General features: G+C 37.9%; 1 protein-coding gene across 2 annotated transcripts in view; it reads right to left on the bottom strand.

Annotated features, from left to right (window-relative positions):
• PRKG1 (protein kinase cGMP-dependent 1) overlaps positions 1–13,316 on the bottom strand; it is a 1,242,412-nt gene that overhangs the window by 204,517 nt on the left and 1,024,579 nt on the right. For both annotated transcript variants that reach the window (XM_082721092.1, XM_082721091.1), the window contains exon 7: positions 12,521–12,615. In XM_082721092.1, the coding sequence (XP_082577218.1) occupies positions 12,521–12,615 (95 nt within the window). The remainder of the gene's footprint in view (positions 1–12,520; positions 12,616–13,316) is intronic.

Below are 13,316 nucleotides of genomic sequence, written 5' to 3'. Positions count from 1 at the left end.
AGGAAGGAAAGGGGTATGACCCCATTTGTTTGAGAGAGTGTTGTGGGTTGAACTGTGTTCCCCCAAAAGCTATATTAAAGTCCTAAACCCCAGAACCCATGAATATGGCCTTATTTGGAAATAAGGTCTTTGCAGATACAACCAATTCAAAAAGCTGCCATACTGGATTAGGGTAGGCTCTAAATTCCATGACTCTTGTCTTTATAAAAAGAGAAAGATTTTGCAACGAAATACAGAGAGGGGAGAGAGCCATATGAAGACAGAACCAGAAATTGAAATGATGAAGTTATAAATCAAAGATGTCAAAGATTGTTGGCAACCATCAGAACCCAGGAAAGAGACATGGAACAGATTCTTCCCTGGGGCTTTCAGAGAAAACATGGTCACCTTTATTTTGGACTTTGAGCCTCCAGAATTATTGAAGAAAAAAATTCCACTATTTTAAGACACTCGATTTAAGTCACTCATTTATTATGGACACTTAGAAAGTAATTCTGAGAAATTATTATAACCATAGTGAGTGGAGGAGATGCAAGGTGCACAAGACCAGACAAGAGTAATAAATGGAGAGGATGAACAGTAGTCCCGATGGCACCCCATCATGGCGGCACTAATCAGAACAGTGGCAGTGAAAATGACAAGACACCGGTGATGTTGATTGTTACCTGGAAGGTATATTCAACAGGATTAGTTCTCAGTGGTATGGAGATGTCAGGGGTGGCAGGACTCAGGGATAATGCCCCAATGTCTGGTTTGAAAATCACTTATTACAAAAGGAAGTACTTGGAATAGATTTGCCAGGGAAGAGAGAAAAGGTGAATTTAGCTTTGCCCAAGCACCATTTGAGGTACCTGAGGGATATGTAAGCAGATGTGCCCCATAGGAAACTGGGTCTGGAGGTCAGAAAAAGTTTTAGGATGGAAATATAGACATGGTAATGCTGGGTTTCTGCAATAGTATCACTTTTCACACACTCTATTTTAAAAACCTGTTTACCTGTAAATCCTCAACAAGAAAGGAAGCTAAGACCAGAATACAGAGGGAACAACTTCTTTTGATGAACATGGCTCTCCCCAACAGGCCATCTTGTGGATGGAGTAGTGATACTAATACAGCAATTCTGGCTCTTTCCAGGCAGTTCTGCTAAAGAAGCTGGCCCTGTGTACTGGGAGATTTTTAGCTCTGGACATAAGCCACAGATCCAGAACAGGGGAAAATCCCACTAGAAATTTTGTTACATCTTACATAGATTACCCAATGTAATTCTCACAAGAATCATTTCTGTTTAAGAGCTAATTAATTATAGTCCTCACTAAAACACAAAAAAGAAACAAAATAAAACCCCTAAAAGTCTCCGTGCTGCAAACAGATGGGTCCTAAGTTGGGAGAGATGAGCTGGAGCCGGACAGGAGAGCCCATGGGGATGGGTGAAGGAGGCTGGCTATGGTCCAATCAAGATAGCAAATGGGACTGAGCCCTTCCTAAGGCCAGAGTTAAGAGTATTTTTACACAAGAGACACAAGCTTTAGAAATAACTTTCTCTGGCTCTGGATGCATTTCAGACCTAAGACACATACAGATTGAACGTGAAAGAGTGGAAAAGCATTTATCACATAAATGGCAGTGAAAAGAAAGCCAGGATAGCTCAACTTGTATTGGACAAAATGGACTTTAAGACAAAGGCCATAAAAAGAGACAAATAAGGATACTACATCATCATAAAGGGAACAATCCAATAAGAAAATATAACAACTGTAAATATTTATACCCAACAGAGGATCAAATACATAAAGTACTTAATAACCCAAATACCCAGATATATAAAGTACTTACTAACAAACATAAAGGAAGCAATCAGGAATAATATAATAATGTTAGGAGACTTTAACACTCCACCTACATTATCAACATAGAAAATCAACAAGAAAACAGTGGCTTTGAATGACACAATGGATCTAATAGATACCTAATAGATATCTATTGTGGACATTCAAACATTCTCCCCTAAAACAGTAGAATACATACTCTGTTCAAGTGCATATGGCACATTCTCCAGAATAGATCTGGAGAATAGATATAGGGCACAAATCTAGTCTCAACAAATTCAAACAGATTAATTAAGATCATACCACACATCTTTTCTGACCACAATGCCACAAAACCAGAAATCAACCACAAGAAAATATCGGGAAAGAATACAAATACATGAAGGCTAAACAACATGCTACCAAACAGTGAATGAATCAAACAAAAAAATCAAGAATAAAAAGTTATATGCAGAAAAATGATAATGAAAACAAAATAGTCTAAAATCTTAGGGAGGCAGCAAAACTGTTCTAAGAGGGAAATTTATAGAATGGCAGTTCTATCTCAAGAAGCAAGAAAGGTCTCAAATAAAGAATCTAACTTTAGGGACGCCTGGGTGGCTCAGTTGGTTAAGCGGCTGCCTTCGGCTCAGGTCATGATACCAGCGTCCTGGGATCAAGTCCCACATCGGGCTCCTTGCTCAGTAGGGAGCCTGCTTCTCCCTCTGCCTCTGCCTGTCATTCTGTCTGCCTGTGCTCGCTCTCTCTCCCTCTCTCTCTGGCAAATAAATAAAATCTTTAAAAAAAAAATAGAATCTAACTTTACACTTACAGAAGCAGAAAAAAGAACAAACAGAATGTAGAACCAGTGGTAGGAAGGCAAATAATAATGATTAGAGCAGAAATAAATTAAGTGGAAACTAACAAACAAAACCAAAAATGATAGAGCAGACCACTGAAACCAGGAGCTGGTTCTTTGAAATGAGCAATGACACTGATAAACTTCTAGCCAGACTTATAAAAAACAAAACAAAACAAAACAAAACAAAAACAAAAATAAAAATAAAAAAAAAAAACAAGAAAAAAGCCCCCAAAAAACAAAAACAAAAGAGAGAACAAAATCAAATAAATAAAATCTGAACAGAAAGAAGAGAAATAACCATAGACACCACAGAAATAGAAAGGATTATAAAAGAATATTATGTAAGATTATATGCTAAGAAATTGGACAACCTGGAAAAATGGAGAATTTCCTAGAAATATGTAACCTATCAAAAGTGAATCAGGAAGAACTAGATAATTTTAACAGACCAATTACTAGCAATGAAACTGAATCAGTAATAAACTTCCAACAAAAAGAAGTCCAGGACCAGATGGCTTCACAGATGAATTCTACCAAACATTTAAAGAAGAGTTAATAACTGTTCCTTTCAAACTATTCTAAAAAAGTAGAAAACCAAGGAGAGCTTCTGAATTCATTCTATGAGGCCAGCATTACCTTAATGCCAAAACCAGATAAAGATACCACAAAAATAGAGAACTACAGGCCACTATCTCTGATAAATAATGCATGCAAAAATTCTCAACAAAATATTAGCAAGTTGAACCCAACAATACTTAAAAAAAAATCTTTCACCATGATCAAGTGGGATTTATTCCTGGGCTGCAAGAGTGGTTCAATATTCACTAATTAATCAACATGATAATCACATCAACAGGAAAAAAGAATAAAAACCATATGATCATTTCAAAAGATGCACAGAAAGTCTTTGACGATATACAATATCGACTGTCCTTTGACAAAGTACAGTGTCTATAAAAACTCTCAACAAAGTTGGTTTAGAGGGAACATACCTCAACATCATAAAGGTCATATATGAAAATCGCATAGCTAACATCGTACTCAACGGTGGAAAACTGAGAGCTTTTACCTTTAAATCAGGAACAAGACAAGGATGACTACTCTCACCACTTTCACTCAACATAGTACTAGAAGTCCTAGCCACAGCAATCAAACAAGGAGTAAAATACATCTAAACTGGTAAGAAAGAAGTAAAGTTTTCACTGTTTATAGAAGACATGATACTCTATACAGAAAACCCTAAAGACTCTTCAAAAAACTACTAGTATTGATAAACCAATTTATTAAGGTCACAGGATACAAAATATTATACAGAAATCCACTGCATTTCTATATGCTAGTAATGAAGTAGCAGAAAGAAATGAAGAGAGCAGTCCCATTTGCAATTGTACCAAAAAAAATAAAATATCTAGGTAAACCCATGGGTCAAAAACCTGTACACTAAAAACTATAAAACACTGATAAAAGAAATTGAAGATGGCAAAAACAAATAGAAAGATATCCTATGCTCATGGACTGAAAGAACCAATGTTGTTAAAATGACCATAATACCCAAAGCAATCTACAGATTTAATGCAATCTCTATCAAAATACCAACAGCACTTTTCACAGAACTAGAAAATATAATCCTTAAATCTGTGTGAAACTACAAAAGAACCTGAATAGCCAAAGCAATGTTGAAAGGAAAAACAAAGCTGGAGGTAACACAACCCCAGATTTCAAGTTATACTACAAAGCTATAGTGATCAAAACAATATGGTACTGACACAAAATAGACACACAGATCAACAGAAGAAAACAGGGAGCCCAGAAATAAACCTACAATTATACGGTCAATTAATCATTGGCAACGGAGGCAAGTATATTCAATGGGAAAAAGACGTCTCTTCAACAAATGATGTTGGGAAAACTGGATAGAAACATGCAAAAACAATGAAACTGGACCACTTTCTTACACCATACACAAAAATAAACTTGAAATGTATTAAATATCTAAATCTGTGACCTGAAACTACAAATACCCTAGAAGAGAGCACAGGCAGTAATTTCTCTGACATTAGCTTTAGCAACATTTACCTATACAAGTCTCCTAGGGCAAGGGAAACAAAAGCAAAAATAAACTATTGGGACTACATCAAAATAAAAATTCTACACAGCAATGGAAACAATCAATAAAACTAAAAGACAAACTACTAAGTGGGAGAAAATATTTGCAAATGATGTATGTAATAAAGGGTTTGTATCTGAAATATGTAAGTAACTTATACAACTCAAAACATAAAAATCAAATAATCCAATTAAAAATGGGCTAAAGACATGAACAGACATTTCTCCAAGGGAGACATCCAGATGGCAAACAGACACATGAAAAGATGCTCAACATCACTCATCATCAGGGAAATGCAAATCAAAACCACAATGAGTTATCACCTCACACCTGTCAGAATGGCTAAAATCAAAACAGAAGAAACAACAAGTGCTGATGAGGAAGTGGAGAAAAAGGAATCTCCGCGCACTGTTGGTGGGAATGCAAACTGGCGCAGCTATTGTGGAAAACAGTATGAAGGGGCTTCAAAAAATTAATAATAATCATATGAACCAGTAATTCCACTACTGAGTATTTACCCAAAGAAATGGAAAACACTACTTCAAAAAGATATTATGTGCCCATATGTTTTTTTGCAGCACTACTTAGAATAGTGGAATATGGAAGCAACCCCAGTCTCTAACTATAGATGAACCTGGATAAAGATGTGGGTGTGGGTGTGTTCATTATAATGGAATACTATTCAGCCATGAAAAAATGAAATCTTGCCATTTGCAACAATATGGATAGATCTAGAGGGTATAATGCAAGCATAATACATCAGTCAGAGAAAGAGAAATACCATCTAATTATACTCTTTGTGGAAGTTAAGAAACACAACAAATGAAAAAAGAAAAAAAGTTGCAAACCAAGAAACAGACTCTTAATTATAGAGAACAAACTAAGGATTACTAGAGGGAAGGCAGCAGCGGGTGCAGGGGTGGGGGTGATGAGGGAAAAGGTGAGAGGAATTAAGAGCACACTTATCATGATGAGCATTGGGTAATGTTGAATCACCATATTGTACACCTGAAACAACATCATGTATGTATGTTAACTATACTGGAATTAAAAATAAATAAGGAAGGAAGGAGGGAGAAAAGAAAACAAAGATGAGAAAAGGAAAGATCTCTCTCTCTCTCTCTCTCTGTTGGCCGAGGTAAGGGTTCAGGAGGTTTTCCCCAAGAGATGCCGAAATTCAAGCCTTCCAATTTAGAGATCTGAACTCTTTCTCTCTGAACTTCATGGTACAGGGAAATCAAGGTAAAGCCCATCTTCACAAAGACAAATATGAAACATGAGAAATAGCTCCTAAGAGATGCTCCTGGAGGGGATCTACCCGTCCACCAACTGCACTGAAAACAGGCACGCACTGAGAACCAACCAACCAACAAAAACCTACACGAGCTATAATAAATCACACAATAAGGAGGGAGAGTTCACAGATATAACAAACATTAGAATTAAAGTAAGAGAAAAGTTCAAATAATTGATTTTAATAATAATAAAGAGATAAAGGAAAGAAAATATAAAACAGACATGAAAACCGTAACAGCGAACATTATATAATGATATGTTAATGTGTCCTAGTTATCATTCTAATAATGATACATACTCTACACATCACTTGGCTTATTAATTGCCAACTGTATGTAGTCAGGTACTATTATTCCCATTTACAAACCATGAATCTGAAGAACAGAGAGGTGAAGGAAAACAATACCTTGTAAATAGTGGGACTGGGATTCGAACCCAGGAGGTCTTATTGCAGAGTTCTCTAATCACTGTGGTGTGCCAAGTAGAAATACTAAACGTTGTATTTAAAAAATAATCAATGGCAACTGCTCAGTCGATGGGTTGAATTTAAGACTTGATAAATCCAGGTGAAATGCAGGTGAAGGAAAAGAACTGCCCAGATTCCATGACAAACATAGCACAGAATGATACAGAAAAAGAACATATAAACAGGAGAAAAGAAGGAAGGCTGGTAGGGTAAGGAACTGAAACCTAGAGTATCAGGAGCCCCCAAATGAGAGATTCAAGAAAGTGAGGTGAAAGCAAGTATGTAGGGGGTAATGTTCAGAATTTTCTAGAATTGCAGAAAACTCTATTCTCAGAAGGAAAGAACATACAGAGGGATATGAAGGAAAAATAAAACATATCTTCACCTAGACAGATTGTAGGAAAGATCCAGAGCATCAAAGACAAAGGAACAGTTGCCAAAGATGATGACACAGGACCTTTAAAGGAACAGTGATTTGACTCACTACAGACTATGATTTCAGAAGATAAGATGTCAAAGAAAAATAAATTTTAACCTAGATCTCCATGCACAACCCAATGTACGTATAGGCAAAGGCAGAAAATACGAACAGATCATCTAGGAACACTTGCTGAAGAATAAACCCAAAAGGAATGAGCTGGATAGAAGAAGAAATTGTGGGCAAAGCAATAGGTAAGCAAGTTGAATACCTGAGTACCTACAAAAATACAGTCATAATAATGACTGATACCAGGGGGGTTACTAACCAGGTGGAATCAGAGACTAGAGAATGGGAGGGAAGGTGGTAGGAGAGATTGAAACACACAAAGATCCTTGTTATTCAAGAGAAGGACAGAGTCACTGGTGAACATTACATATTGGCTATACATATTACAATCTTTTAATCATTAAAAGAATAGAAAAGAGTAAAAATCTCTAAGTGATGGTACAAATGCAATTCATGTGACAGAAGAGAAAGGACATATCCACCCAATGTCAAACAGATATGTCAGATGTACAAAACTGTCAAGACAAAACCCAGCTTATGTGCATTTAGGAACACAATATATACATAATAAATTATAGACACAGGAGCAGAGAAGGTGCACATGGCCAACCTCAGGAGGTGATGGTGGGAGAAAGGGAAAGAATGGAGAGGAGACCAAGGAGGCTTGAGTTTGATCTGTAATATTTTATTCTCAAATACACAAATCACCAGATTCAAATACCACAAAGTATTAAAATGCTATATCTGGCATTATATCCTTTTATGTACTATCATTTTATTAATTAAAAGAAGGGTAGGGGGAGAAAAGCAGGTTTAGAAATGTTAATTCACCTTCCCAAGATCATGGTCCTTGAGGAAATATAGCCTTTGCTTGCTTATTTATTTATTTATTTATTTATTTATTTTTCCATCAATAAAGACAGAGCATGGCAAGTGGCATAGATGTTGGAAGATAGGCAAGAAGAGCTAGGATCGTTCCTGGAGGGAAGGGCCTTCTAGTAAAGGTCACCACTTAACAAGGGAATGAAGGGCTGCATTTGGCATCCAGGGCTCTGTTCCATCTGTAGAGAGGTCACATCCCCAAAGAAGCAGAGGCTGTGACCTAAGGAACATTAGAGATAATCTAGTTCAACTGCCTTGGTTTCCAAATCCAGACCCAGACACCCAAAGAGGTACTGGTTCACTCCAAGTGATATCACTAGTGAGTGGTTGACTCCACATCTAATGCTACTTCAGTTATACCAAGTGTTCCAAAGTTTGGCAAGAAGTAGCAGAACATTCTTGGGAGTAATGCTGGTGATGATGCCAATTGTATTGATAATTATAGTGGAAATAAGATGGTGGTGGTGCTGATGGAAGCAGCTACTTCTTCTGAGCATAATTTAAATTCTAGACACTCAAATGCTTTTCAACAATCCCCTTGATTATTCCTCTCCACAACTAAACAAACAAACAATAAAGAAAGTTAGGTATAATCATCACCACCATTTCTGATTAAAGGAGAAGATTCCAGAATCTCATAATGTGTAAATGACAAAGCAGATATGAACGCAGGCAGTCTGATTCCTGGGCTGGAACTCTTCACCACAGGCTACACTGGAGACTCAAATGTGAGGAGATGGGGACCGAGCCATGTGGGAGCTCAGCCCCATCTTGGTCAGGTTCCTCTTACTCTTAAGTTTTTCCCTCTTACTCCAGATGTACAGCATGGGTGTGGCTTAGAATTGGACACCATTTGTTCCCATGTGGATTCTGCATGATTTCAAGTCAGGTGGAGAGAGTTTGAAGCCACAGTAAGCATGTGGTAGATTGACTCATGAGTTATTGGACTACACCTGCAGTAATTTCACCTAAAGACAACTTGAGTTTTCCTGTACATAAGGAAAGAGTCCTTCTGTAAACAGTACAACATGTTGCCCTCTCTCTGGTGTGGAAAACCCATTACTACAACAAAAAAAGGAAAGAAAGAAAGAAGAAAGAAAGAAAGGAAGGAAGGAAGGAAGGAAGGAAGGAAGGAAGGAAGGAAGGAAGGAAGGAAGGAAGGAAGAAATAGTGCTCAAGCCAAGGAATACTGAATAATCTGCTTCTCATTAACCAAAGTGAAAGCAATCTGTGACCTCAGTTTCTCTGCTAATGAGATCCAACTGGTTAATGGATGGTAACCATATAGATTATAAAATGGCTAGAGCTGGGACCCTACTGTCTGCATAGAACAAGGAAATTGAGCTTGTTCCTTCAAGATGCGGAACTCTAGGGTAGAGCTCCGTAGACGGAGTATGGAGCTCACATTTCAGCTCCATCATTCAACCATCTACCGTGTGCTTCACTGCTACTGGTACTAAGTACTCTGAAATTTAAAAAGTATGGTCAAGGATTTGTGTCAAAATAAACCAATTTATCAATATTTCAGGGTTCTGTTGAACATCTCAGTAAACTAAAGCAACAAATCCCAGTACATGTAAATTTTACATGTGAGAGAACAAGCTGAAATGCTGTGTTATGTACATGCAGAGAACTCTATGCAATCGGTCTTCCAAGGATAAAAATCACTTGATTTGCAAAGAAGCATGGACACTACCCAAAAGGAAACACACAGTGCCCAAAGGACTTTCTATCTCAAAGCAACATCAATTTTTAAGGCTTTTAGAGAGAAACAAGCAAATCAATCTGATTTGTGAAAAGTTAGAATTTCTTGTGTGAAACATTGAAACTCTAAAAAAAAAGATTAAAAAAAAAAAGAACATAGATACTCAGAGTGAAAAACAGGTTACACACAGAGAACATCAAAACAGTTAAAAATATCAAAGGAAGGAAATAATCAAGAAGGGATAACCTAACAGACTTCCTTCATTTGATTCTAGATACAGCATTTTAAGAAGACATACCTGATAGACAGAAATCACAAAATGACAGCTCACAACTCAAAGCATTTGCAGAAATGTTTGTTGGGTTTTTTGTTTGTTTGTTTGCACAGTTTTTTTTTCTTTCAAAAATCAAGTTACAAAATCAGATTTCATTTTTTTTTTCAAAACCCACATTTTTTTTCCTGCTAAAACAAAAATCAAAAAACAAAATAAACAAAGAAACCTAGCAATGAGCTGGAGGTCAGGAATTGCTGTCCTGTTCACGTAAAGGGTTCTAATTTGCCACCTTACCTTACCTATGTACGTTACCGGCCTGCCCCCTGTATACAAGAAGTTCATAACCTCTTACATACTGCCCAATGGATCCAAGCAGAGAAACAAGATCCCAGCTAGAAGGGAATGCCTGACTGGGCTTCATTAGAGAGGTTCATTTGTTCATTCGTTCATTCATTCAATTTGACGAATACATGTTGAGTATCTGAAAAGTGCCAGATACAGGGCTCATGTAAGAATGTGAGTATTTGGACTTCCCATCAAAGGGACATGCAACCGTGGATCTCAATGTATATAAAAATGTATGGGATAGAGAGAGCTGAGGACAAAACAGTGATGGATTTTAGGAAACTGAATGAGAAATTCTAAGAGTGCTAACAGTTGCAAGGGACCCAAAGGAAGGGGAATTTGAAGGAAAAAAGGGGTGGGGACACCTGGTGGCTCAGTCAGTTAAGCACCTGCTTTTGGCCCAGATCATGCATGATCTCAGGGTCCTGGGATCCAGCCCCACATCTGGCTCCCTGCTCAGTGGGGAGCCTGCTTCTCCCTCTGCCTCCCCTCCCCCGCTCATGCACTCCTGTTCTCTCTCTCCCAAAAAAAACAAAGAAGGAAGGAAGGGGCAAAGGAAGGGGGATGGGGTCAGCAGGGTAAAACTGTGGCTGAGAAGGGAAATGCAAAGAAGACAGAAAAGGAAGAACATTCTCTGATGCAAGTAGTGAACTGCTGGTGACATTGAAGAAGGCACTTAGAGTGGGCTGATCAAGCCAGGCTGAACAGTGGGAGTGTAAGAGCTCCAGGCACAAGAAAGAAAGACACTGCAGGGGGGAAGATGGAGTCAGGGGAAGGTCGGGGGAGGGGGTAGAGTGAGGAGCCCACTGGAGCAGAGGACCGAATAAGTATAAGAGAGACTTTGGGCTGCAAACAGTTCATGGGAATAGCCACATGCCAGAGTGATTTCAATCCAGATGGAATACCATGACACTCTGATACCAGAGGAAATCTGGTAACTTCTCCACGAACTATATATCCTCATGGTCCCTTCTTAAGACACATTCTAGAAAGGGTTTTTCACCCTAAAAGCTTTCTTTCAGGGGCACACAAATTCAGGGGCAGTAAGCTACAAAAGAAAATCTGTCCATTTTCAATTATGTTTTATTTTCTGGTGTTCCACTTGTGATCTCAATCAGAAATGAATGAAAATATTTGTTTCTTTGGCCCTATTGGAAATGACATTTTTCACACAGGCAGTTAATCTTGGACCAATGGAACCAGGAGGCATTATTCTCTAGAATCCTCTATGCATAATCAAGGGACAGAATGATTCAAATGCAAATGATAGGTTTGTGCACTTTATACTAAAAAGATAATGTTTATTGCCTTCTTTTGTGAATGTACAGCAAGCACGGAATTTCTTCCATTAAGAAAAAAATCTAATGGTAAGGACATGCTCATCAGATACGGATCAAATGAACTAAGAAGAAAAAAAGAAAGTGAAAGGCTTTAAGCTCTGAATGTTCATAAGGTAATGTGGTGTATGGAAGATGACTTATCAGGGTCTCTGTTTGGCTAAGAAAGAAAACAAAACAAAACAAAACCCTTCTCTGTGATTGTGCCTTAAATCAAAACTCCCCAAATGATCTCTTCATATTAAATTCAAACAAAATGCATAAAATGTAATTTTTAAGTGAAAGCATAATGGAAGCAAGAATGACATCCCAAGAGGTCCGTCATTGTCATGTGTTCTGCTCGACGTGTGGTTCAAAGTCAACTGGCTTCTCCTTTCATCGTATGTGGGAAGAAATCCCAAATGCTTGCTTCCTGAGGTCTTCCTTTACAAGTCAAATTCAGGGACCTTGTACAGTGCACATCTCTGGGTCCAGCCTTTGGACTGTTCACAGGGAACCTTCATGTGCCTACCCTCCACCCACAGAGACAATCTCCACCCAGACGTGAAGCCAGGCAAGCATCCACCGCCTTCTGCTCTGTGTAGTCAGTTCAGGGATTTCAGAATTCTCAACCAATCATCTTCCTAAGATTCAGAGCAAAATTGTGGCATAAAGTAAGCTTAACAGAAACTCTACCCCTCTCTTTCAGTGTCTTTATAGAGATCATAGATGAGCACAAAGCCAGGAAATTTCCCCATTAATATAAAAATGATATTATACAAGTTCATCAATTAATCCCAAAGCCTATATAAATACATTACAAGTCCACTTGGAAATAAATAAAAACGGTCATCAAGGGTCTGTGTCCGATATTAGGATCAACAGTAAATAGTCCATTTTGCTCAGAGCTCTGAATACGAGAGGGGAGTTTATGTGGCACTCAAACAGCAACTGTGTAACACGTCATCTACTCACCCCTGCAAGGCTTTCTCTCCAAACCAGTCTCCTTTCCCTAAAGTTCGAAGAAAGACAGGGTCTTCACTGGGGGAGTCTTCCCGAGTGACGTTTACCTACAAAGAAAAACAAAGGTCTATGTCCACTGCACACAGTGATTGATCAAATCAACACTAACTGATGATGTTAATTCCATTTCTGTTTCTCCTTTTAAGCTTACTTTCATGAAGACCATGAAGACATTACTACTGAAAGTACCAAAGAGGAATATCACAAAATTCCATGCAAACCACAAGAAATGTCCTCCAAATATGTTCGAGTTATTTTCAAGTAGTAAGAAATTACTCAAAAATCTGAATTTCACTTAATTCTAATTCTGACTTCCTATGAGGCAAGCATAATAAAGAATTAAGTGAGCATTCCTCCAATCTTTTTTAGTGTGTGTCTATGTTTGAATTTTTAAAAATAGATGAATAACCTAAGACAGGGTGTATCGTTCTGCAACTTACACTTTTTCTCGTAATATCATTTTATTGCTTATCCATGCTCTTACATAGAAATCTAGCTCTTCTACTTGAATGTGTCCATGCCATCTTCCTTTCCATATGTTTATCCATCTAATTCCCTACAGGTGAATGTTTAAATTGCTTCCATTCTCTGCAATAAGAATCTTTCTGGGCCCCTTGCATGCATGTTCCTATCTCTAAGACAACACCTGTCTCTTTTTCCCAAGGATCCACACACCATTCCAAAGGCTACTCCCATGTTCATGAAGTCTTCTTATAGTCTCTAACCCATGACAGTCCTTAAGGTCTGC

Source organism: Mustela nivalis (assembly GCF_964662115.1).
Source record: "Mustela nivalis genome assembly, chromosome: 2".
Taxonomy (NCBI): Eukaryota; Metazoa; Chordata; class Mammalia; order Carnivora; family Mustelidae; genus Mustela; species Mustela nivalis.
This window is presented reverse-complemented; position numbering and strand designations above follow the sequence as displayed.